The sequence below is a fragment of the Eretmochelys imbricata genome, chromosome 16, assembly GCF_965152235.1.
Source record: "Eretmochelys imbricata isolate rEreImb1 chromosome 16, rEreImb1.hap1, whole genome shotgun sequence".
Classification (NCBI taxonomy): Eukaryota; Metazoa; Chordata; order Testudines; family Cheloniidae; genus Eretmochelys; species Eretmochelys imbricata.
In genome coordinates this window covers 4,963,022-4,988,464 of record NC_135587.1, presented here as the reverse complement: position 1 = coordinate 4,988,464, position 25,443 = coordinate 4,963,022, and the positions used below count along the sequence as shown (strand labels likewise).

Sequence of the window (25,443 nt, the reverse complement as noted above, 5' to 3'; positions counted from 1 at the left end):
TAAGGTGCCACAAGTACTTCTTTTCTTTTTGCGAATACAGACTAACACGGCTGTTACTCTGAAACCGCACTGACTGAGTCACTGTTCACACATGCAGTGAGGTTCTGAGAGATGAGGTAGAGAAGAAGAGGCAGATTTCACTAGGCCGATGTTCTAATAGATTTCAGGTTCTAACAGAACTCCGTATGTTGTGTCAGTGTTTGACTCTGATACTGAAATCAGTGGCCTTGCTACAGTCCATTTTCCTTCCTGCACGCAGGTTTGGTTTTGTGGAGTTCTCAGGAGTGCAGAGCTATGAACCTCGCTTTAGCTTACAAATAAAACTAGCCTTGTGTTTGCTTCTCTTACTGAACAGCCAGAGGCCCTCCCCTGCTCCCAACACACACACTCGCTAGTACCCACACTCACCCCCTCAGGGGTTGGCTTAATTATTAACTTCAAGACCAACACAGTACAAACCTCACCCTAAGCCTGCTTCTGAATTTGGCTTGTTCCAAGGGTCACTCCCTGCGGATCCCTCCATCCCTGGCCCTAGTTCACTCTGCCTTATAAGGAGACACTCCAGCACTGCTGTATCTTTCAATGGGAGCTAACAGGAAACAACGGAGACCAGGAAAAGTCAGCAAAATCACTCTAGCTCCATGTGTGGGGTCATAGGACATAGGAATTTCCAGACTGGATCAGATTCATTATGCACCTGGTCCAGCCTCCTGTCTCTGGCAGTGTTAGTACCAGCTGCTTCAGAGGAAGATGTGAAAACCCAATAGTGGTCAGATGGGGGATCATGTGACCTTTGCATTAGGTCTCTAAGGGTACATCTACAATGGAATAAAAGACCCGTGGCATGGCTGTGGCTGGCTTAGGTCAGCTGACTCAGGCTTGCTGAGCTCGAGCTGCAGGGCTAATAATTGCTGTATAGACATTCGGGCTCAGGCTGGACCCCGGGCTCTGGGGCCCACATCCTCAAGGGGTCCCAGAGCTCGGGCCCAAGCCTGAACATCTACACAGCAGTTTTACAGCCTCGCAACCCAAACCCCACAAGCCTGAGTCAACTGACCAAGGCCAGGGGCAGGTGTTTAATTGCAGTCTAAACGTATCCTAACAGTTAGAAAGTGGCTCACGCCCTGAAGCCTGAGGATTGATGTCCCTTCCAAAATGTTTATTGTCATTAATCATAACAACTCTGGATGTTCTTGTTATCCATAGAAATGTCCAACCTCTTTTTGAGTCTTGTTAAATTCTTGGCCTCAGCAAGTTCATGTGGTAAGGAGTTCCACAGTCTAATAACGTGTTGTATGTAGAAGGGTTTCTGTTTATCAGTTTTTAATTTGTCACCCTTTAATTTCATTGAATGCCCCCTTCTTCATGTGTGATGAGACTGCGAAGAGAAGTTCCCAATCTCCCTTCTCTAGACCATTCGTTACTTTACATGCTTTTATCATGCTGACTCTTATTCAATCTCAATTTTTTCAATCTCTCGTCCTGGGAGTTTTTCCAGGCCCCTCGTCATTCTCATCATCCTTGGACCAAGAGTCTGTCACACTCCCCAAGAAAAATATTACTGTTATTTTGCAAACACACATCCCTTTAAGTCCAGTGAACACAAAAACAGAAAAGCACTTCCTTTAAAGTAGAGCTGCTCACAAACTGAACTTTCCATTCCATGGGAAACTCCAGCATTTGAAATACTTATTTTATTTTTGTTTCAAATTGGAATGAAAAGCTGCAATTTCAAAATTTCCCACGAAACAAAATTTCAAAAAAATTCCAATTCAAAACCATCAAAATATTTCATTTTGATAATGTTGATTCTCTTCCTTTCAACTATTTTATTAAAATATTAAATATAATACATTTTCTATGTAGTATTAAATATCACACAAAATATTATAAAATTAATATTTTAATGATATTAAAGTCTAACCAAAATGAATAGAAACAATAAACTCAACACAAAATGGTTTAACCATATTGAAAATGACAGTATTTTGACAATATTGAAATGAAATGAGAAAGTCAACAAGAAACATTTCATCTTTTCCTGTGGAAAATGCCCTCCCAGGTGGAGGAGGAGGAGGGCAGAGCACTGACTCTGAGCTCTGGCCAGGCAGAGGCCAGTAGAGACTTTGGACAGAGCTGTTTCAATGGGGTGCAGGGGGTGGAAGCTGGACTGGAGAAGGTCTGGGAAGCAACCAGAGGGGTACTCCAGACACAGGTTGGAGAAGGTGAATTCAAGGATCTGAAAGGGAAGGGGAGATGGAGCAGTAAATGGAGAGGCAAGGAGGTGAAGACAGAGACAAGAATATCATTTAGTTTAGAAGCCAAGCAGATTTGAACTGAAGATCAAAGAGGCACAAACACAAGAACATACAATGCCATTTCACAGTCACTTTTCCGATCAGACCTATGCTTCAACTGGGAACACGGAAAAATTAAAATTCAATATGTAGAGAAAACAAGAGTAGAGACCAGTGCAGACTACACAGGAGGTGTTTATACCAGACAGGAGAGGAATCCAACACAGACTACAAAGGAGGCATTTATACCAAACAGGAGTGGAGTCCAGTGCAGGTTACACAGCAGGCGTTTATACCAAACAGGAGCGGAGTCCAGTGCAGGTTACCGTGGAGTGCAGTGCAGACTACACAGGAGGCATTTATACCAGGGTGCAAGTGTCCAGGTGGCTCCTGGTTTTCAGAAGGTGGTATTCTACTTTACATCAAAGGCCACACACATCACAGAGAAATGGTTTGTAAAATTCCCTCCATCTTCCTCGCAAACCCCATGGCAAAGTAAGGGCAGGGTGAACCCTCCAGGTGACTAGGAAAGTCTAGCCCCCTGGAAGAGGTTCCTCCTGCAGAGCTAGGAGAATGGCAAACACTTGGAGGAGGGAGCATTCCGGAAGTTAGGGGTTAGATAGTTACATGACATTGTACAAGGTACCTGCATTTGGGCTAGTTCTTTTCTGGAGCATGTAGAGAAATAAGCTGGCCCTGGAGCACAAGCAAAGCATTTCCCAATGATCCTCAGACCAGGGGTGCTATCCTTCTGTTCAGCAAGCCGAGGGCTGGCTGAGCAGCAGCAGCCGCTGGGACTGACTCAGCAGTTTCATGCAGGATTCTAACTGTTAACAAGGTGGGTCAACAGAAGAGCTACCCAACTGCTCCAGTGAGGCCCCGGGCGAGGGGATGGAAGGCAAAGACACACATCTCTCCCGAATGGTACTGTCACTGCTGTGACCCGCAAAGCAGAGGTGCTCAAGCTAACAGTTTCCTGCGTGGTAACGGGGCACAGAGGCGCACAGAGTTTCCTGGGAAAGGTCAGACAAGACCATGATGATAATGCAGCCTGCATAACACAGGACGGAGAATTCCACCCGGGGCTTCCTGCATCATGCCCATATATTACGGCTGAGCTAGAGCAGAGCTCTTAGAACAACACATCCAATCTTGAGGATGATCTAAACACAGTTTTTGTACCAACTGAGCTATATTGCTATACAAACTGATCTGAGTTTGTCTGGGAGGGTCATGGATAGGGGAAGGGTAAGAAGGGGGTCTGGGGTAGGGAGGGGAAGGTGGGGGGGCCAATGAGGCGGGATGGCAGTGTGGGGGAGGGGAAGATGTGGGGGTCTCAATGAGGCGGGATGGCGGGGTGGGGGTGGGGAGGAAGGTGGGGAGTGTCACTGAGGTGGAATGGCAGGGTGGGGGTGGGGAAGAGAAGGGAAGGTGGGGGGCATCAATGAGGCGGGATGGCAGGATGGGGGTGGGTAGGGAAGGTGGAGATGTCAGTGAGGTGGGATGGCAGGGTGGGGATGGGGAGGGGAAGGTGGGGGGATGTCAGTGAGGCTGGATGGCAGGGTGGGGGTGGGGAAGGGAAGGTGGGAGGTGTCAAGGAGGTGGGACGGCAGGGTGGGGATGGGGAGGAGAAGCTGGAGGTGTCAGTGAGGCGGGATGGCAGGGTGGGGGTGGGGAGGGGAAGTTGTGGGGTGCCAGTGAGGCGGGATGGCAGGGTGGGGGTGGGGAGGGGAAGGTGGGGGTGTCAGTGAGGCGGGATGGCAGGGTGGGGGTGGGGAGAGGAAGGTGGGGCTGTCAGTGAGGGAGGGTGGGGTTGGGGAGGGGAAGTTGTGAGGGGTCAAGGAAGCGGGATGGCAGGGTGGGGGTGGGGAGGGGAAGGTGGGGGGTGTCAGTGAGGCAGGATGGGGATGGGGAGGGAAAGGTGGGGGGTGTCAGTGAGGCAGGATGGGGATGGGGAGGGGAAGATGGGGGTGTCAGTGAGGTTGGATGGCAGGGTGGGGGTGGGGAGGGGAAGGTGGGGGCTGTCAGTCAGGCGGGATGGCAGGGTGGGTGTGGGGTAAGGAAAGTGCGGGGATGTCAAGGAGGCAACACGGCAGGGTCAGGGTGGGAGGGAAAGGTGTAGAGCGATTAAGTCTCTGGCCCAATCGGACTTATTAAGCAGGACGGAATTGCCATGAGTTGCAGTTACTGAGAAGCTTCCTTTTGAAACCTCTCCTGGAGTTCAGTAGGTCCGTCTGACCCTTTGTCCCAGCTGGGCCCAGCTACCCCACTCCCAGCTGGACCTGCCACCCCCAAGTGCTGGGATCTTGCAGCGCAAAGCGGCGACGAATGATCTGAAGAGAAATCCCTTCTTGTGTCTCCAAGAGGGGGGACCGGGCCATGCTGTGCGCTCCAAGTGCAGGGTTTCCGGCTGCCCTGAATGGAATTCCCGATGGCTGGGAAGGCAGGAAAAAAAGAGGGGAATGGGTGGAGCCTGTTATAGCATCAATGGCTGCCTTCAAGTGCATTAGGGAATGAGCCAGACAAAGGCAAAGTACATCTAGGTTCCTCTGCAAAACAGGCTGCAGCATTCTGGATCCTCTGGCTGGAGGCTTGTTGGGGGGATTTCGGAAGACCATAAAAGCGGGAATTGCAATACCGTCTAGACAGGATGTGCGTAAGGCCTAAACAAGGATTGCACCAGAGGTAGGGCGAGAGAAAGGACAGATTCTGGCAGGGCTCCAGAGATGGAGACAGATTCCCTCCTACAGGAGATGGAGGACAAAGAGCTTCGGATTCCTGGCTTTGGAAGTGCCAAGTTATGGCCCAAGTGAAGGGGGTGATAATGGAGTCAGGGAGGAAAGGTAAAGCAGTTAATTTTTAAATCAAGATGCAGGAATTCAGTCTCTGCCAGCTGCCCCATAGCCTCCCGCTCCTGAATGATTCAGAGCCCAGGCAAACTGAGGGATCAGAGAGCAATGCCCACACTGGTGACAGGCATCTGCCGCTCAGAACTGGTGTCCTAGGCTGAAACAGGTCAGGGTTAGAAGAGAAAGAGGGCAGAGGGAAACAGGCACACTGCAGAGAGGAGAGGGGATCATCTAGTAAATGACAGCGGACCAAAGAGTGAGATAGAGAAGGCCAAGGGCTGACCTAAGATCAAGCCAGGTGGGAAGAGAGGTGTGATATTCTATACCTTGGGGGAGCATCCTGGAACCCCCATATTCCCCGTTTTCATATAATCATGATCTTACATCTAAAGCATGCCTTGTAAGGTATCAGGGGAAAGGTTATGATCTGCTGAAAGTAATTTCTCTATCCCTATATGTGTATCATTAATGCATATGAAGTTATGAGATTGTGTTGTATGGTTGTCACTAAAATATGCTGTAAGTTGGGGAATCAGCCAGATATTAGCTCCCCAGAGGCAACAACAAGGAAAGTAACCAACACCCAGGCAGGGTGTCAACCAAACCATCAACAGCCATTGTCCATTGTCCAGCAAAGGAGCTACAATGCAATGGGGATAGCTCAGTGGTTTGAGCATTGGCCTGCTAAACCCAGGGTTGTGAATTCAATCCTTGAGGGGGCCATTTAGGGATCTGGGCCAAAAATTGGGGATTAGTCCTGCTTTGAGCAGGAGGTTGGACTAGATGACCTCCTGAGGTCCCTTCCAACCTTGAGAGTCTATGACCTGCATGAGGCCACACCAGGGGAATTGCTCAACCTTGCTGGGAGAGACTCAGCAATACCCCCACAGACATGCCTGGACTTGTGTTTTCCAAGCGCATGGTCTGAGGGTATAAAACAGACACAGTGGCCACATGTGGGGCTTTTTATCCTGCCCCCACCTATGCTGGAAGCAACTAAGACACCCAGAAGACAAGACTCCAACAGAGGAGATTGGCCTGCAATACGAAGGACTTCAATATCCAGTGGGGTGAGAAAAACTGCTCCATCTAGTTGTTGCCCAGTCAAATAGGCTTGAGAGTTTAGACTGCGTGCTTATATTTTATTTCTTTTGGTAACTAACTCTGACTTTTTGTCTATCACTTAATATCACTTAAGATCTACCTTTTATAGTTAATAAATTTGTTTAATTGTTTATCTTTACCAGTGAGTTTGTATGAAGTGTGGGGAAACTCTGCTCAGGTCTGACAAAGGCTGGTGTATATCCATTTTCTATTGATGACGTGGTGAACCAATTAATAAATCTGCACTGCCCATCTTGAGCAGTGCAAGATGGTATATTGCTGGGGTACAGTGCTGGGAGCTGGAGGGATTTGACTCTGGTGCCTTTCTCTGGGTGATTCATGAGTGGCTCTGAGAGCATTCATGCAATATAGCTGGGTGTGGGGCTCCACATGCCGTTGTGCTGAGTGATCACAACACCTGGCAGGGTTTGCTGTTGGTCAATAGCAAGGCATTGTGAGAGACAGCCCAAGCTGGAGAGAGTTCGGGGACACAGCGGTCCCACAGTCCCAGGCTACACCCTGGGGGATCCCGTCACGAGAGGGACCCGTGACTCTATAGTATAGGGTAAGACTCTGCTCTTGTGCATGCCACCATAAATTGGACATGAAAGGTTTAAGACGACAAACAGATACTCTCAGTTCCACTGGAGAAGGGAGGTCTCCAGCTTTCTGAAGGGATGCACTGCACTTGCTTCCAGCCCTGCTAGGTCCCAGCAGATCTAGATTAGTTCATGGAGGATAAGCCCATCAGTGGCTATTAGCCAGGATGGACAGGGATGGTGTTCCTAGCCTCTGTTTGCCAGAAGCTGGGAATGGATGACAGGGGATGGATCACTTGATGATTACCTGTCCTGTTCATTCCATCTGGGGCACCTGGCTCTGGCCACTATTGGAAGACAGGATATTTGGCTAGATGGATCTTTGGTCTGACCCAGTACGGCCATTCTTATGTTCTTATCAGATCTTAGAGCGGGGATGTTACTGAGCATGAGCAAGCCTCGATCGAATGCGAAGTGATGTAAAAATCTTACTAGTTATGATCCTCCTCTCTCAACAATGCAGCTAGCTAGGCTAAGAACTGCTTCTAGATGCTGCTGCACACTGTGTCAAACACGGCAGCTCAGTCTTCCAAGGCAGCTGCTGCCAACCTCATTAGTCCTATCACTCCACCCTCCAGAGCCAGGCTCCACGGCCCTCAGCCACATACTCTTCTCTCTTCCCCCTGGCCAGGTTTAGCAGATGCCACGGCCCCAAGTGCAACATGATTCCCAACCATCTCTCCTGCACTCACACCCAGGGCACACTTCTTTCACGGAGATAAGTCCGACTTGGAGATCCCACTCTCATCCCCTAGACACGATAGACCAACAGGACCCAATTGTTCTCTGGCGCCCTCACTCTGACAGAGCTTGGACATCTACAGCAGGGGCCCCAAAATGGCTAACAAGAGCCACTTGGCTATGGTGACAGAGACGCACATTTCTTCTAGCTAGAAAAGCCTCAGCGTGACCTTCTCCATGTTCCCATCTACTTCCACGTCCTGCCCCCCTCAGCTTCGCCAGCCGGAAATGGCAGCTCAATGACACAGGGTTAGCTAACGTTTTGCTGCTCTTGTAGACCTTTGAAATGGAACCAGTGACAGGCAACTCCAATCAACCCAGAGTGGGCATCAGGGCTGTACTAAATCATTGCCCCACTGAGGGGTGGGGGGGAGGTAAATATTACGACAGTGCCTCCCCACCCATACAGGAGCTGCACTCCCACAGCCGAGTGCTCCACTGATGCTGCATATACCTGCACTTACTTGGGGGGCTCTGTAGCCCTAGAGGAGCTGTGGCAGTGCAGGACATTTGAGGCACAGGCAGGGCAAGAGTCTAGCTGCAAATCAGTGATGAGTTTCCCAAGTTAATGACACAATTTTCCAGTGACTTTCATGGAAAGACCAATGAATCAGATCAGAAAGATGGAAGAATTATGTTTTGAACACCAGAGAGAGAGAAACAGGAGCAATTTAACCGAGCTGAACCACACAGATGCCTGTGTGCCATTGGCCAGGAGTGAGGCCATGGTTTTCTGAGACTCTGCAACCAGCCATCCAAAAACATTGAACACAAAAGGATCTGAATAGTAAAGGAAAAGGTCCCTCTGTGGCTGCATGGACATGCCACAGAATTTTGTGCAGCCAAACAGGTCACCGAGCATCCAAGTGACTATACATGTATCAGCCAAGCTGGAGGAAGTACGGATTTTTCCATTCATAGCAGTTCCAAAAAAATCAAAACATAATTTCAGTTTGGGCTGAACGGAAACCAAAACTTTTGGAGTTTCCTGTGAAACTAAGAAGCCGAAAACATTTCATTTTGGGTCGAAAGAATTGATTTTTAATAAAAGCAAAGGGACTGAAGGGCTGGATTCACAAAACCCATCTTAAGAAGATGGCACTGATGCTGGTGCCCTGTTTAGCCCAGTAGTGAAGACACTCACCTGGGATGTGGGAGACCCAGATTCTAATCCCCGCTAGCAGGAACTTGAACCCAGGTTTCCCCCCTGCCAGGTGAGCACCCCAACCCCAGGCTGCTGAGTATTTGTGGGGGGGGATGGGGGGGGCTCTCATTCTTTCCTGTTGAGGCTGTCCCACTTTTTAGAAAAGCAGGACTAGTCGCTGATCAGACAGCATGAGAACAACTCCGACTTGGTGGGCAGGGAACTCCATTTGGGGGGTACCTGGGTCCAGTCCCTACTCCAGGGAGTATTTATACAAACAGAACAGCTTCAACAGGACAGACCCACCCCCAGAGATGCTCCTAGCCAGTGGTTAGGGTACTCGCCCGGCGGAAAGGGGAGACCTGGATTCATGTCCCTTCTCCAGAGCAGAAACTTGAACATGGGTCTCCATACACCAGGTGAGTGCTCTAACCACTAGGCTGAAGGTTAGGGGGTGTGGGAGTGCCCAGGTACCTCTTCCTCTGGGGAGGTTGGTATAGAAATCTAGCCCAAAAAATTGAAGTGAGATGTTTTGTTAATTTCAAAAGAGTTCGTTTTAGCATTTCCAATTTAAAATTATTGTTTTATCATTTTAATTATAATTATAATTTTCATTTCAACCAAAAAATTTCCCCAAAATTGACACAAATTTGAAAAATGTTTTAGTCGACCCAAATCTACATTTTTTGGCAATCAAAGATTTTGACGGAAACCTTTCTACCACCTCTACTCATTATGGTAACTGGGCAGGAAAAGAAGGGTGCTCCACATGACGGTGTTTCAAGCAAAATCATCTAAGATAAATTACACATGCTTTCACATCAGGCATAGACAGGTTACTAGAGCCCAACGAAACTTAAGACAAACCTCTTCTTCAGCTTCAAATACTTGGGGTTTGCAACCCCTACATTTTGGATCCAAATGAACCCGAAGCAAAACTCAGCTAAAATCACCAGATTCCCCTGGTTTGGCTGTTGAGCCTTCTGATGTACACAGCCTGGCTCAAGCATGTAACCACCCCTGGTCTGTTTGTCAGGGTTTTTCACACCCCTCCTGATAACGCTGCAGGCACAAAACACAGCAAGTGAGGAGGGGCCAGGAGTTAGGAGAGGGCATATTTCCCCTTGCAGGACCTACACTTACCAAAAACCAAACCATGGTGAAATCGAGGTATGGTTTCCCTTGAAACCTGTTTTGGTTTCTCCTGTTTTGGGAGCTTCCACAGTGCACAAAGGTTCCCAACCCTACCCCCAGGATTAGGTCCTGCGCCAACAGTTAAGCAGAAACAAAAACCTCATGACTTTTAGGCAAATGACTGGCATGTGTTTGCCATGTGTCTGGTGCCATCAAAATGGATGCGAAGAAGAGAAGACTTCCAGCAATTGCTGTGGCAGTTAGTCTATCCCAAGATGAACTGGCTCCATCTGTTTTTGAATTCCACTGCAATGAAGGCATTTTAAAAGTCAAACATTGACCTTTTCAATCTAACACATTAGATGCGTAGGAATGAGCACAATAACCATGTTAGGAGTGACTGAAATTCTCACCTTTACAGTCCTGCTTCTGCCTTCATGAAGCAGCAGCTCCTCTGACAAAAGGAGAGTCCGGACCGGGTTGCAAAGGTCTAGAGGCTAAACATTTAAAAAAAAAGAAAAAAAATCCAGAACGTCAACTCGAAATGAGAAAGTTTCCCATGAAACCTGTGTTAACTCTCCACCCCCCAGAAGCTCTTTGCCTTTAGTTTAAGTTGTAAACCACTGAAAGTGAAGCAGCCATGAGCTGCCCTGTTACAGCACATCTCTCAAGGATGGAAACTCTGCAGTCCAGCCAAGTGATAAAAGGGGGGAAAAAACCCTCACATTTAACACCTATGTCATGTGAAGCTATAAAAAGATTATCAGCAGCTTCTGCTTCTCTGTACATTACTTCTTCTGCAAAGCGTGGGCTTGCCTGTGGCGGCTCCGAGAGCAGGAAGCACAACCACAGCAGTAGCCCACCCCAGTCTCATCTAGCTTCAACATGAATACGGGGAGCTACATATTTTTAATTGATTAACTTCATTAGCAAGATTAAGCGACTCTGGGCAGGGTGCCTTCTCTCCTTCTGTGCTGCAGTGGACTTTGGGCTACATAGCCAACTTTGCAGGGGCAACTTGCTTTGACAATGGAGAAGCCAAGAACTCAAAAAAAAAAAAATCCATTGCTCTGATTGCTGCACAATGCTGACAAAACCAGCTTCTGAGACAATACAGTGCAGAAGAGCATTTAGAGTGGTGTAACTGCTGCCTTGAACGGGACTTTGCTCTGCAAAGCCTACAAAGCCTACACGATAAAATACTGCGAAGCATAGAGGCAAAGTCTGAACTCACTGAAAGACACTGTCATTAAAATCCGTTTTAAAAGTGTGGGAACATTTCAGAGTGAAACCAAGAGTCACTAACTTGGAAAGACAATAAAACAGTAACAAAGCCCCAGCTGTGTTCTTACTTAAAGACAAATCATGAATGCACCCATTGTTTGGGCACGGTGAGTTCAGATAATGCATGCAATACACGTGAGTAGTTGTGCTGTGGAAGGCAGTGATAGGGAAGGGAACTTGTTTTGAAAACTAGATTATGCAACTGGTTGGGCTCATCCCAGAAGCTGCACACTGAGTCAGCATGGTGTGTACGAGTGCTATGCCAGAAGCTGTATGCACCTATGTTCAATCCATATAAGCAGGCAGGGCTGAGGAACAAGTGTGTCTCAGACAAAGGAATGCTGGTTTACCTGCCTGCCAAGATCTCCCTAAGGGGCTGGTGCGGTGTGTGTCAGTTTGTCTCCTTCACTGCTGGTGGCACCACGGTCAGCTACAGCGTGAAGGAGAGCGCTTCCCCCAACAGCCTGGATACCGGCTCTTCTTCAAAAATGATAAAGGACACTACATTTCACCATTCCATGATATTTCAGTATATCCAGTTGCTGGCAACATGTTCAACATGGTTGTGGAACTACCTTGATGGACAAATGCAAAGATGGAAATTGCAACAAAGGATCCTCTAAACCCAATTAAACAAGATGTGAAGAAAAGACAGCTGCGTTATGTTGCTAATGTATTTCCCCACAAGGGCTATATCTGGAATTATGGTGCTATCCCACAGACATGGGAGCATCCAGGACATAAAGATGAAAATACTGGCTATTATGGAGATAACGATCTAATTGATGTGTGTGAAATTGGAAGCAATTGGAAGCAAGAGGAGAAGTAATTAAAGTGAAATTTAATTACTGGGCACAATTACTGGGCACAATGGCACTGATTGATGAGGGGGAGACAGACCGGAAAGTAATAGCAATCAATATTGAAGACGCTGAAGCAGCCAACTATAACAATATTGATGATGTCAGAAAGATGAAACCTGGATACCTAGAAGCTACAGTGGACTGATTTAGAAGGTACAAGGTACCTGATGGGAAGCCAGAAAACCAGTTTGCATTTAATGGAGAATTTAAAGACAAGGACTTTGCTATTAACATCATCAAAAGCACTCATGAACACTGGACAGCTCTAGTATCTAAAAAAACAGATGGAGGAGCAATCAATTGCGCAAATACAACTGTGTCAGACAGTGCCTTTTGTATTAGGGTACGCCTACAGTACGAAATTATTTTGAAATTATTCTATTTGAATTTTCGGAAGCGATTTTATACATTCGGTCTTCTGTGTCCCCACTAAAGCGTGTGAATTCGGCGAAGTGCGTCCACAGTACCAAGGCTAGCATCAAACGTCAGAGCGGTGAACTGTGGGTAGCTATCCCACAGTTCCCGCAGTCCCCGCTGCCCATTGGAATTCTGGGTTAAGCTCCCAGTGCATGATGGGGCAAAAAAATTCTCGTGGATGTTTCTGGGTGTGTGTCGTCAGTCGCACCTCCCTTTGTGAAAGCTACGGCAGACAATCGTTTCGTGCCTTTTTGGAGTGCAGACGCCATACTGCTTTCAGCAGACGGTGGACCGCTGCTCTCCTGCTACTATTAATCCACCTCTCATTTCCTCTCATCTTCCAATGTAATCTCTACTATCTACTCTTTCTCTTCCTCATCAAACGCTTCCGCTGCCAACTCTGCTCAGCCATCATGAACCAAGCAGCACAGCTTCCGCCACCAACTCTGCTCTCCCGCTATTGCCGCGCTTCCAAACTTCTCCATGTTGTCTGTCCTGGGCTCCCGCCTCCATGAAAGCTACAGAAGACAACCATTTCCCACCTTTTTTAGGCTATCGTGAACTGAACAGCACCTCTTCCGCTGCCACTCTGCTCTCCTACGTTTTGTGCCCTTTTTCCAGGATTACCCGTGCAGGCACCATAGCCATGGAGCCCGCTCAGATCTCCGCTGCAGTTTTGACCATTGTAAAAACCTCGTGCATTATCCAGCAGCATGTGCAGTACCTACAAAACTGGGTGAGGAAGCAACGACAGCACAATTACAATAGTGATGAGGACATGGACACAGACGTTCCTAGAAGCACGGCATGTGGCGATTGGGAGGTCTTGGTGGTGTTGGGCCAGGTTCATGACGTGGAATGCTGATTCTGGGCCCAGGAAACAAGCACAGACTGGTGGGACTGCATAGTGTTGCAGGTAAAGGATGATTCCCAGTGGCTGAGAAACTTTCGTATGCATAGGGCCACTTTCATGGAACTTTGTGACTTGCTTTCCCCTGCCCTGAAGTGCAAAGACACCAAGATGAGAGCAGCCCTCACAGTTGAGAAGCAAGTGGCCATAGCCCTGTGGAAGCTTGCAATGCCCGACAGCTACCGGTCAGTCGGGAATCAGTTTGGAGTGGGCAAATCTACTGTAGGGGCTGCTGTGCTGCCAGTAGCCAATGCAATCATTGACCAGCTGCTATCAAGGGTAGTGACTTTGGGAAATGTGCAAGTCATAGTGGATGGCTTTAATGCATTGGGGTTCCCTAACTGCGGCGGGGCGACAGACGGAACGCATATCCCTATCTTGGCCCCGGAACACTGGGACGGCCAGTACATAAACCGCAAGAAGTACTTTTCCATGGTGCTGCAAGCACTGGTGGATCACAAGGGACGTTTCACCGACATCACCGTGGGATGGCCCGGAAAGGGGCATGACGCTCGCATCTTCAGGAACTCTGGTCTGTTTGAACAGCTGCAGGAGGGAACTTACTTCCCAGACCAGAAAATTACTATTGGGGATGTTGAAATGCCGACAGTTATCCTCAGGGGCCCAGCCTACCCCTTAATGCCATGGCTCATGAAGCCGTACACAGGCACCCTGGACAGTAGTAAGGAGCAGTTCAACTATAGGCTGAGAAAGTGCAGAATGGTGGTAGAATGTGCGTTTGGATGTTTGAAAGCGCGCTGGCGCAGTTTACTGACCCAGTTAGATCTCAGCACAACCAACATTCCAATTGTAATTGCTGCTTGTTGTGTGCTCCACAATATCTGTGAGAATAAGGGGGAGACATTTATGGCGGAGTGGGAGGTTGAGGCAACTCGCCTAGCAGCCAGTTTCACACAGCCAGAGAACAGGGCGATTAGAAGAGAGGAGCAGGGCGTGCTGCACATCAGAGAAGCTTTAAAAGCCAGTTTCATGACTGGCCAGGGTACGGTGTGCCAGTTGTGTTTGTTTCTCTTAAAGTTACCCGCTGCCTATATATATGAAAGGAAATAAAGTCACAATTGTTTAAAAACCGTTCTTTATTATTTGTTGCACAAAACACTGAAAGAAATCAGAAGCTAGACGGGGGAGGGAGGGGCATTGGGTTAGGAGGGTGGAGGAGGAGGGAAGGCCAAGTCCAGAAACCAAATCAAAATTTAGGATATGCCAGCTTTCTGTTGCGTGTGCAATCCTCTGGGGTTGACTACGTAGCCTCCCCCTCCCCCTGTGTTCTTGGGCATCTGGGTGAGGAGGCTATAAAACTTGGGAATGAGGGAGGGTGGTTATACAGGGGCTGCAGTGGCAGCCTGTGGTCTTGCTGCCTTTCCCACATTAGATCCACCATACAACGGAGCATGTCAGTTTGCTCCCCCATGAGCATGACCATAGCATCCTGCCTGCTCTCATCGCACATGGCCCTCATCTCTTCGTATTCATGTAACGCTTTATGCGACTCCGCAATTGTTTGTCTCCAGGCATTCAGCTGGGCCCTATCAGTGCGGGAGGACTGCATGAGCTCGGCAAACATGTTATCCCAAGTTCATTTTTTCCGCCTTCTAATCTGGACCAGCCTCTGGGACGGAGTAGATAGGGGCTGCGTTGAAACATTTGCACCTGCTGTGGGAGGAGAAAAAAGGAGGGTAGTATTTTAAAAGATACATTTTAGAGAACAAAGGGGACACTCTTTCTCAATGAAACAGGCAATTCATAGTACACAGCACATGTTCTTTCTGTACAAGGTCGCATTTTGCCTCTTATACTGAAGTGCCTGCCACTTTGGTGTGAGTAAGCCATCGCATGCGGCCGGGCAACAGAATTCAGCTTGCAGGCAGCCATGGTAAGCCCTAGGGGCATGCGGCGTTCTGCTTCTTCCACATTCATTTCAATGCTTTCAACCAGCCGGGCCCCCTTTCCCATAGCAAGCAATGCTTGGTGGGTTTGCCATATAAAAGGAGGGCCTGTGGGCTCTCTGGGATGATCACTTCACACAACACCCACCCCCCAAAACACATACACCACATAGCTCCAATGAGGCTCTGAGCAGGGATGAGCTCTTTAAACTAAACGCAAACAGCCCAGGATGGCTGGGTTTCCCCACCACCCTGCACCCCCCACTGCATGGCTCCGATCAAGCTCTCACTCACCAGAAATGCCTTCTCCAGGGTCATGGTCCAAGAGCATGCCTTGGGAGTGGGGGAGGCTATTGGCTCCAGCGTTAAGACTAGTTCCTGGCTAGGGGGGGAAACGGATTCCCCACTTGCTGCCTGTGCACTGTCCTCCTCCTCCTCTTTGTCCTCCAAAAACTCATCTTCCTCGCTTCGTGCTACTCCCCCCTTGCAGGTGTCCACGGACAGTGGTGGGGTACTGGTGGCGTCACATCCCATAACTGCATGCAGCTCACGGTAGAAGCAGCATGTATGGGGCTGTGACCCAGAGCACCCGTTCGCCTCCCTGGCTTTTTGGTATGCTTGCCTAAGCTCCTTGATTTTTGTATGACACTGCTCTGTGTCCCTGGAGTAGCCTCTTTCTGTCATGGCCCTGGAGACTTTAGCATACGTATTTGTAATTCTTTTTTTGGAACGTAGTTCTGCCATAACAGATTCGTCTCCCCAACATGCGATGAGATCCAGTACCTCCCGTTCAGACCATGCTGGAGCTTGTCAGCGAATCCGGGACTGCGTGGTCTCTTGTGATGGTGGACGCTGTATGGTCGCCTGTGATGGTGGACTGTGCTGACAGTTACCTGTGCTGATGGTGACCAAACAGGAAATTCAAAAGTTCCCAGGGCTTTTACTGCCTACCTGGCTAGTGCATCGGAGTTGAGAGTGTTGTCCAGAGCGGTCATAAGGGAGCATTCTGGGATAGCTCCCGGAGGCCAATAACGTCGAATTGCATCCACAGTACCTGTAACCCGGAACTGCGATCTCGATTTTAGCGCTACTCCACTTGCCGAGGTGGAGTACAGAAATCAGATTAAACAGCCCTTTAAATTGAAAAAACTGGTTTGGTCGTGTGGACGGAATCAGTTTTATTTTGAAGTAACTCTGCTAATTCCGAAATAACCGCATACTGTAGACCAGGCCTTAGTCAAGAATCTGCTAAAGCTACTTTGGAAGCAGTACCACCCTGTGGAACTCCCAATACAATACCACCTGAAGTGGACAAGTGGTTCTATTACCAGAAAAACTAAGACCTAAAGGTGCATGTTGAAATGCCTACATTTCTCCGACCAGAAAGCCCTAAGTGGGGGGAAAAAAAATGAGAAATACTAGCTTACAGTTCCAGAGGAAAAAATAGTCTTGTCTTATAGATAACTTATTATAACAGAATTGCATATCTACCAATAATGTGGCATGTTCAAGATGTACCAAAGACATGTGGAGAACTAAAAACAATCATTTTGTAAAAGAGCAGCTTCATGTGCCTTAATATGCATCTTTGTACATCACAACAGTAGTTGTTCAACTCAACTGTGTATAGAATGCTTGATGGGTGTTCACTGTATTTTAGTAAGAAATAAAATTATTTTGCTGAAAAAAAAAAGAAAAGATCTCTGGTGTAACTCAAGCACTGCAAAAACCCAGACACAATGGCAGCTGCAGGTGACGCAAGGCAACAAAGAAAAGCCAGGTTAAACTGAACACAGCGGGGCACCAGCCCTCTGGAGAACAAAGATATGGGAGGTTTAGGGGACTATAAGAAGTAGGGAAAAGGCATGTTGTTATCAGGGAGGGAACAAAGAGGTTAGGCTATTTGTAGCCACAGTGAATATAGTGGATCCCAGCCATGTGGCATGGCGACGCTGAGAGGGGATTTGAGGTGTGAAACTGCCTTGGACAAGGATGGTCCCCTGTTAAGTTTTAGCCACTAGAATGCAGGTGCTATTTTTGTTTTATTTGTAACTATTTCTGTTATCTCATCTTAGGATCACTCAATCTCTGTTCCTTTTTAGTATATTTACTCTTGGTTTTACTCCATGCAGTATAGTGAAGTGTGACTCCTCAGCTGATCCAACAGGCTGGCGTGCATGCTGCTCTCCGCAGACAGCAGACATGGTAACTGCTGGGAGTGCCCTGTGACCAGGGGCTGGAACTGCGGGGGTCACTTTTTAAGGAGCTTTGGGGACTGGAGTGCACCTGAGGTTAACCTGCAAGGCAAAGTGAAGGCTGACAGAGCTTTTAAGGCGTTTGTTCAGAGACTAACAGACTGGAGTGTCAGGTGGATGATGCACAGTTTAGCTCCACCAAGTCCCTCTTCCTCTGCGGCAAGGGTAACAAGATGACTCACAGTCCTGAACTTCCTGAGAGGGCATCACAACAGGATTCCCTTAGGTTTTCTGGGACCAAATCCAGGACTATTCAGTTATGAAAAGCTGTGCAGTACCACCTGGGCATAAGCAGGAGGTAGAAGCCTTAAAACCAGCTCTGATAATCAAATTCAGAGCTAAACCGCAAGATCAAAGTTTGTGGAATTGGGAAGTTACCTCTCCACCCTACCATACATCTACATCCTGATGCCTGTCTTGATGTGCTTTGATTTTAGGGCTGCCAAGTGACAAGACTATATGAAATTCCTGGTTACATTCCCAGCTGCAAAAGTGTACCTTGCAGCCACGAGCAGAAGCCAGGTCATTCAGTACCTTCCGTAATGAGAACTTGGTGGTCGAAACCCCGGCTTGACTGGTCAGGATTCCCCCAAATGGCTCAAGCAGCCAAGCACCAAAGGTGGAAAGCTGCCCTTTTACAATGTAAACCACAGAAGCTAGAGAAGGGGAAGTCCAATGCAACAGCAAGTCCATCCCCTTACAAGAGCAGGACATAGTTCCCTAGAGAGGCACTGCATCTGATACTACACTGAATGCTAGACAATGCTAGGAGGGGAAAGCTGAAAAAGATGAGGGATCCAGTTCTTTGGTACACATTGCATAAAGGGTTTCTTTCCCTTCTCTGACAGTCATCACTCTATAGTCTATAGTCATCACTCACACTCTGGCACTGAACTCTGTGCTTCCTGCCAAGAGGCTGTGCTTGGCCATGCCATCCCTGAGTGCAGCACAGCACTTGGACAAGGGTTCTTTTCCCACAGCCAACAGCTCAGTTCCCTGAGCAAGAACTTTTGATGAAAGTTGATTCTAGCGGTAAATGGTGGCTTACGAGTGGGTCTTTGAGGCACAGAGGTGAATGGAGATGTTAAAGGAAAAGTATTTTCCACAGTGGGATACAGATGTGAGGCACGTTCCCTGGTGCAAAGGGCAGGAAGCACTGCAATATGTTAGAGTAACTGAAGTTACCATGTACAGGAGAGAGTCTGTGATACATGGGCTGCCTTTGGGACACACCAGGCTGGGTAACCAGGGAGAAATCCGATTTTTTAATTTAGCTATTTAAATTACGTTTTTCATTTTTAAAAATAAGCCTGCTTAAAAAGAAATCTGAATTTAATACAAAACATGTTAAGGGCTGAACTTCTTATAACTTAGTTGTGAATGTGAAATGGGGTTTGATAAGAGAAGTTTACGTATCCAAAACATTTAAGGTTGTTTTGTTTAATCAAAATAAATGTTATGTACAGTTTTGTGAGTTTAATTAAATCCTTGTTACCATCCTAATGCAGATTGCCACAATTCATGAGCCAAGAGTTAATTGTCTCATAAATAAGCAATACATCATTCCCCATTTCTAACATACTAAATGTACAATTAATAAGAATCTGACAATGTTAAGATATATAATCCATGATTTAAATCCAGGCTAAATCTCCCTGATTTCAGTCAATCCCCCCCAGCCCATACAGCCTGGTTTCCAGATGTGCCAGGAAGGGCCAGCTTACCTGCACAAAGACAGGGAACACAAGCACTTTGGGGGCCAGTGTCACATAGGTGCCATAGCTGGAGTGCGGGATATGAGGCCTCACAATGGTGCAGTTCTGGTAGTTCCCATAGCTCTTCATAGTTTGCACTGTCTTCATCAGCCTGGATTTCCGCCCAGATCCCGTATGGGATTTGCATTTCCCTGCATTTCCTGGGACCGTGAGAAACCAAAAGAAAGTAAAGGAGAGAGAGCGAGAACTGAATTTCCACGGGTCTAGTCCACTCTGTCATTATAATTCCTGACTATTGCTGATAATGCAAAGGGGAGTAACTCGAACTGAGAACTGCAGGGAATCAGTCTCTTTGCTATCATAACCACTCAGCATTATAGTGCATGGAGCTGCAATACTAGCTGAGTGAGCGATACTTGTGTCTAATCAAAGATTAACCAAAACATGGGGCCAAATCCTCACCTGGCATAAACATTTAAACCAGCTGAGGATCTGGCTGTATGGATTTACACACACACACACAGAGCACAGTTTGATACAAGGATTTTATCAGCACTGATGTGAAATGGTCGCATTACTCATGAACAGCAAAATCCCAACTAAATGCCAATAAAACCCAGTCAGTAGCCCAGCATGCATCTTGTATTTTGTACACACCATATGTTGTCAAAAATATTTTGCAAATGTTTTCAAGTTTTAAAGAACGTAATTGGCATTATTTGTTGTATGTGTCCAATGGAGCAGGGCTCAAACTTATAAAAACTAACAAATGCAAAACAGCTCTAAACCCAGAGGTGAAAGTAAGCTGGTACGCCCCGCCCTGGTACGGCATACGGGCAAGCCGTAGAGGCCAGTTATATGGGCTCGTGGCTCCAGCAATATTGAGGGCCCGGGGACCTGGCTCCACCAATGTTCGGGGCCGGGTCTCCCCCCTGGTCCCACCTGCTGCCCCCCCACGCCTCCCTCGAGTGTCCCCTGGCCCCCCCTTGCTGCCCCCGTACGCCTCCCTGGGTCCCAGAGCAGAGCGTCCCTGTCTCTCCCCTGCAGCTCCATGCTGCCTCCCTGCATCAACTGCCGCCGCAGAGTCCTAGGGCCCCCCATCACCCACTGCCAGGGCAGGCTGCCCTTCCCCCTCAGACCCTTTCATTTTCCGGCGGGACCCTCCACCAGTACAGCCACCCCCCATACCCGCAGTCACCGCTCCTGCCCCACGCTGGGCAGGGGCAGCCCCATCCCCCACCCCCAATGAGGCTATAGTGAGAGGCAGCAGCAGGGGACGAGGTGCACATGTGATGGCAGCCCCCGCCCCCACTGCACCCACCACAGAGGAGGCAAGGGAGAATGGGGGTGAGTGTGCTGCCGGGGGGGAGAAGGGGGCCCCTACCCCAGAGCTCGCTGCTGTCGGTGGGGAGAGGGCTGGGGGGAGTCCTCCTCTCTGGCTCCAGTCCCAGGGCATCCTGCCTGCACCCCAAACTCATCCCCAGCCCTGCCCCAGCCCAGAGCCCACACACCAGCCAGAGCCCTCACCCCCCCAGCACCCCAACCCTCTGCCCTAGCCCTGAGCCTCTCCAACACCTCAAACCCCTCATCTCCAGCCCCAGCCAGAGCCCTCATCCCCCCTGCACCTTAACCCTCTGCCTCACCCCTGAGCCCCCTACCACACCCCAAACCCCTCATCCCCAGCCACACCCCAAACCCATCCCTAGCCTCACCCCGCAGCTCTCACCCCGGCACCCCCTCCCATCCCCAAACTCCCTCCCAGAGCCTGCACCCTACACTCCTCCTGCACCCCAGACCTCCTCCCCCACCCAAACTCCCTCCCAGAGCCTTGGGCAGGTGGGGGGTGGAGTTTGAGGGAGGCAGAGTTTGGGCAGGGGCAGGTTCTGGGCAGCACCAAAATTTTTACAAACCTGCCACCGCTGCCAGCAAGAGCTGGTGCACTGTACCGGGGCGGACTGGCTTCCCCTGTTGGCAATTTAAAGGGCCTGGGGCTCCCAGCAGCGGCTGGAGCAGCGGCTGGAACCCTGGGCCCATAAAATTGCCACCGGAGCCCCGCTGCCAGAGCCCTGGGGTAGCGGCAACAGGGCTCGGGTGGCGATTTAAAGGGCCCAGGGCTCCTGCCGCTGCTACCACTCCGGGCCCCTTAAATCGCTTCTGTAGCCTCGATGCCACTACCCCAGGGCTCCAGGGACGACTTCAAGGGCCTGAGGCGGCAGAGGCAGCGGGAGCCCTGGGTCCTTTAAATAGCCCTGGGGTCCCGGGGTCCTGGTGGCGGGGCTCCGGCAGCTATTTAAAGGGTTCAGGGCTCCCGTTGCCTCTGCCGCCCCGGGCCCTTTAAATAGCCGCTTGAGCCCCGCCACCGCTAGCCCAGGGCTCCAGCAGCAGGGTTCCGGGGATGATTTAAAGGGCCTGAGGCTCCACTGCGGCAGTGGCAGCTAGAGCCACGGGCCCTTTAAATCATCCCCGAGCCCTAAGCCTCCCAGCCACCTCTGCAGCTGGGAGTTCAGGGGGTGATTTAAAGGGCCCGGGGCTCCCAGCTGCTGCTACCACAGCCCTAGCCCCAGGCCTTTAAATCCTGATTTAAGGGTCCTGCCTCTTCCGGTAGAGGCCCCACCCCCTCCTCAGGACCCCGGAGTACCAGCAAGTCCTTTAAGTTACTTTCACCCCTGTCTAAATCTGAGCATAAATAGCTATTCTAGACCCACAACTGTCCCATACCTTGGGACCTTATTCCCATTGCTAAGCATGGACACTCCTCTTCTCAATGGGATAAAGAGTCATAGGGTTTAAGGCCAGAAGGGACCATTAGATCATGTAGTCTGATCTCCTGTATATCCCAGGCCACCAACACCACTCAGCACCTGCACACTCAACCCAACAACCGAATTGAGACCAAAGTATCACAGCCTGCAGGAGACTAGACTTCTGGCCAGGAAATGATTAAGTGAGAGATACCCAGATAATCCTGGCAAGGGACCCACATCCACATGCTGCAGAGGAAGCCAATCACCCCCCACCCAGTCACTGCCAAGTCGACATATGGTGATCAGTTAGACAAGGAGCATATGGAACAAGAACCAGCCAGCCACACCCCTCAGAGAGAGAATCCTTGGTGCCACCACAGAGCACCAGCTCACCCTGTCCAATGTCCCATCTCTGGCGGGGCCAGCCCTGATGCTTCAGAGGAAGAAGGTAAGAAAAAAAACCCAAAGCACCCTGCTGGACTTTAAAGCTGTGAAATTGTTTCATACAGAAATCCTGTCCCTGGTCCAGAACTGAATCTTGCTCAATCCTAGGGTATTTGGGGCCAAGGAAACGGATTTCACATTATAGGGAGAAGAAGAAAACATTCTCAGGTGGTAACTTTTTAAACTGCAGCTCTGAGAAGCTGCTCAGGGTTGGAGATGCCAGAATAAATGTCAGAAAGATGGATTTGTAAATATATTCATAAGTATATGAATGACCCCAGGCCTCTTCAAAGCGATCCCGTGGCTATTACAGCTGCTCAGACTGGTGACTGTATATTGCGGTGACGACCTTGTGAGTCAGAGTAGCAGCACCCAGCCCATGCAGTTTCAGTTTTTAAGCGTTGTATTTCACCTTCACCTTCAGGAAATCTGACCAACCTCATTAGTTTTCTATTCTGGCCCTTTTCACTGGAGAAATCCATTATCCTCATCCAGAAAACAGGATTACACCAAAGCTTTCTTTGCAGCCGCCTGCTTCTATGACCCAGTACAGTGATTGCTTTTCTCTGCATATGGACTTCACAGTCTGGCAGCTCTCCGAAGTGCTGTTTCAAGCCTGCAGTACTACAGTCCCAGGTTTCCGGGTCAGAGACAGCACATGGCCTGTCATGCCCTTGCCCTCACTCTGGGAACTATTTTTAAACATCAGATGATCAACGTGCATTTGTTCCATGCTGGTCTCTTGTCAGGACAGTCCCTCCCCTGTTCTTTTGTAAGCATACAGGCATTTCCAGCATGCTCAGACATGCGGACAGGTACAGGAGTTGGTGGTGCCCTGCGTGTGCTGTGAGATGGTTCGGGGGCTGCTTTGCTTAGATATCAACCCACTCTTTCCTCACTAATGGCATAATTTAGACAGATCAGAACCTTGCAGATTTCTGGGAGCATTTCCCCACACCCACAATCGGAGGCCTGGGTACAGAGAAGCAAGAGACCTGCACTATACAGCTGAGGGGGATTAATGCAATCTAGAAGCCTATCTGTGTCATCCCTCCCTCTGCATGAGTAGGTGTAACCCCTTTAACTTTTCCTTCTGATACTCGTTTTACAGCTCTTCCATCTGGTTACCTCAGGAATGCCCAAGGGGCACAGGACAGTGGCAGGGAGGGAGCGGATCATTCTCAGTTAGCCAGAGACAGGAGCATACCGGAGCCCACAATCCAAACTCACCCAAACGATCTCAAAAAGAAAAGGAGTACTTGTGGCACCTTAGAGACTAACCAATTTATTTGAGCATGAGCTTTCGTGAGCTACAGCTCACTTCATCGGATGAGCTGTAGCTCACGAAAGCTCATGCTCAAATAAATTGGTTAGTCTCTAAGGTGCCACAAGTACTCCTTTTCTTTTTGCAAAGACAGACTAACACGGCTGTTACTCTGAAACCAAACTATCTCAGCACACTTCCCTAATCCTTGCAAGACTGTGCCCTACACACTCTCTTTCAACTGGCCAAGACCTGGGAGTTGCAACACCATCCCAAACTCTCCAGCTGAGTCTTCCTCATAGCGACAGGAGCTTCTTTAGAACATGACAGTCAGAACTGATTGCAGTCCATTGCCTGGGGGAACTTACACACAGCCTGTGGTACAGTGCTGGGGTCACTGCTGAGCACAGGCTCTAACTGATGGAGTTTCATGGATCTTTTACTGGTGTGCAACACTCTGGCATTTTTAGGTGGGGCTCTCATCCTAGCAGTAGCTGCACTGGCTGGAGAATGAGTTAATTGCCTTCAGAATGCCCCCTGTAGAGGTCAGCTGTTCTGCTTTCATTTAGCATGGTTGCTGGTTGCAAAGCTCCATGTCTTGTTACAGATTAAATTAATGCCATTAATAATACTAATGATAGTAGGACAGCTCCTGGCTGCAATGGGCATAGATAGTAATACGGCCTTCCAGTTAATTACATCTTTGGGCACTGCCTTGGATACACCTTCCACCTGTGCGCAAACCACATGGAAATGGGATGATTTCCTCTGCCTCAGGTGTCAGCACAGTCTAAAGGTGACTGACCCCACAGAACTGGGGGTCAAGAGAGCTGTCCTCTAATGCGAGCCTGCCTCTGACTCATGAGTGACCTTGGGCAAGTCACAGCCCCCGGTTCCTCAGTTTCCCCTTTTGCAAAATGGGAATAACAACATGCACCTTTCTCTGTAAAGCACTTTGGGATCAATAGGTGGATAGTGTTAGATGAATGATAGGTGATTTATGGGGGAAACTGTTCTTTTCCGTCAACTAAACACCTCAAATCCTGGCACAGTTATACCTAAATGAGAATCTACCAGCCACAGTGCTATGCACCTAGCTTTCACGTCAGCTGCATTCCCAAATGTTTCAGAGTGGCCAGCTGCCAGATTCATTCATCTGTCAGCAGAAGGCACTGTGCAGGTGACTCAGCCTGGAAAGCAGCGTGAGTGCATGTGGGACAAATGCTATGGTAAAGTAAGTATGCCATGCCGTTGTAGCCATGTTGATCCCAGGATATTAGAGACAGCTGTTACAGTAGGTGGTGCTCTCAATGTGTCACTGAACAGATGCATTCAGGTACTGCACAGCTGAGAACTGCTCTTACCCAGTCAAAGATCCGGCCTCAGTCCAAACCGCCCCAGAGCTCACAGTTAGCATTGAGCCTGCTCCAGAAGGAAGGAGCCACCAACCTCCCCCATCACACAGGAATAATCCAAGGGCTAAGGCTGCAGAAATAGCTAATGGCCTAAATGTTGCTTTTGCGGGACAATGAACACGGCTACTAATAACCCTGCTTTAGAGCTGTCAGCCACCGTTTCGGAGCCTTCTCAGAACTACCAGCAGCGAGCTGGCGTGTGACAAAGATGTGGGGCAGTGGAGTTCCTTGCCTACCAAGAAGCAGGTAGCTCTGAAAATGCAATGCCAGGGTGCTGCCTGTCTGGGGAGGGAGGAGACTGCCACTCCGTCTGGCCCATGGTTACAGTGTCAGAGGGGAGATTAAAGCAGGGCTGTC

At 49.0% G+C, this 25,443-nt stretch overlaps 1 protein-coding gene and 1 pseudogene across 2 annotated transcripts in view; one reads left to right on the top strand and one right to left on the bottom strand.

Annotated features, from left to right (window-relative positions):
- The window catches only part of RGS3 (regulator of G protein signaling 3), a 176,174-nt gene that overhangs the window by 103,771 nt on the left and 46,960 nt on the right, over positions 1-25,443 (bottom strand). For both annotated transcript variants that reach the window (XM_077835668.1, XM_077835669.1), the window contains exons 12-13: positions 19,229-19,419; positions 10,282-10,365 (exon numbers count right to left, since the gene is read on the bottom strand). In XM_077835668.1, coding sequence (XP_077691794.1) covers positions 10,282-10,365; positions 19,229-19,419 — 275 coding nt within the window. The remainder of the gene's footprint in view (positions 1-10,281; positions 10,366-19,228; positions 19,420-25,443) is intronic.
- Positions 11,434-16,643, top strand: LOC144276240 (inorganic pyrophosphatase pseudogene; annotated as a pseudogene).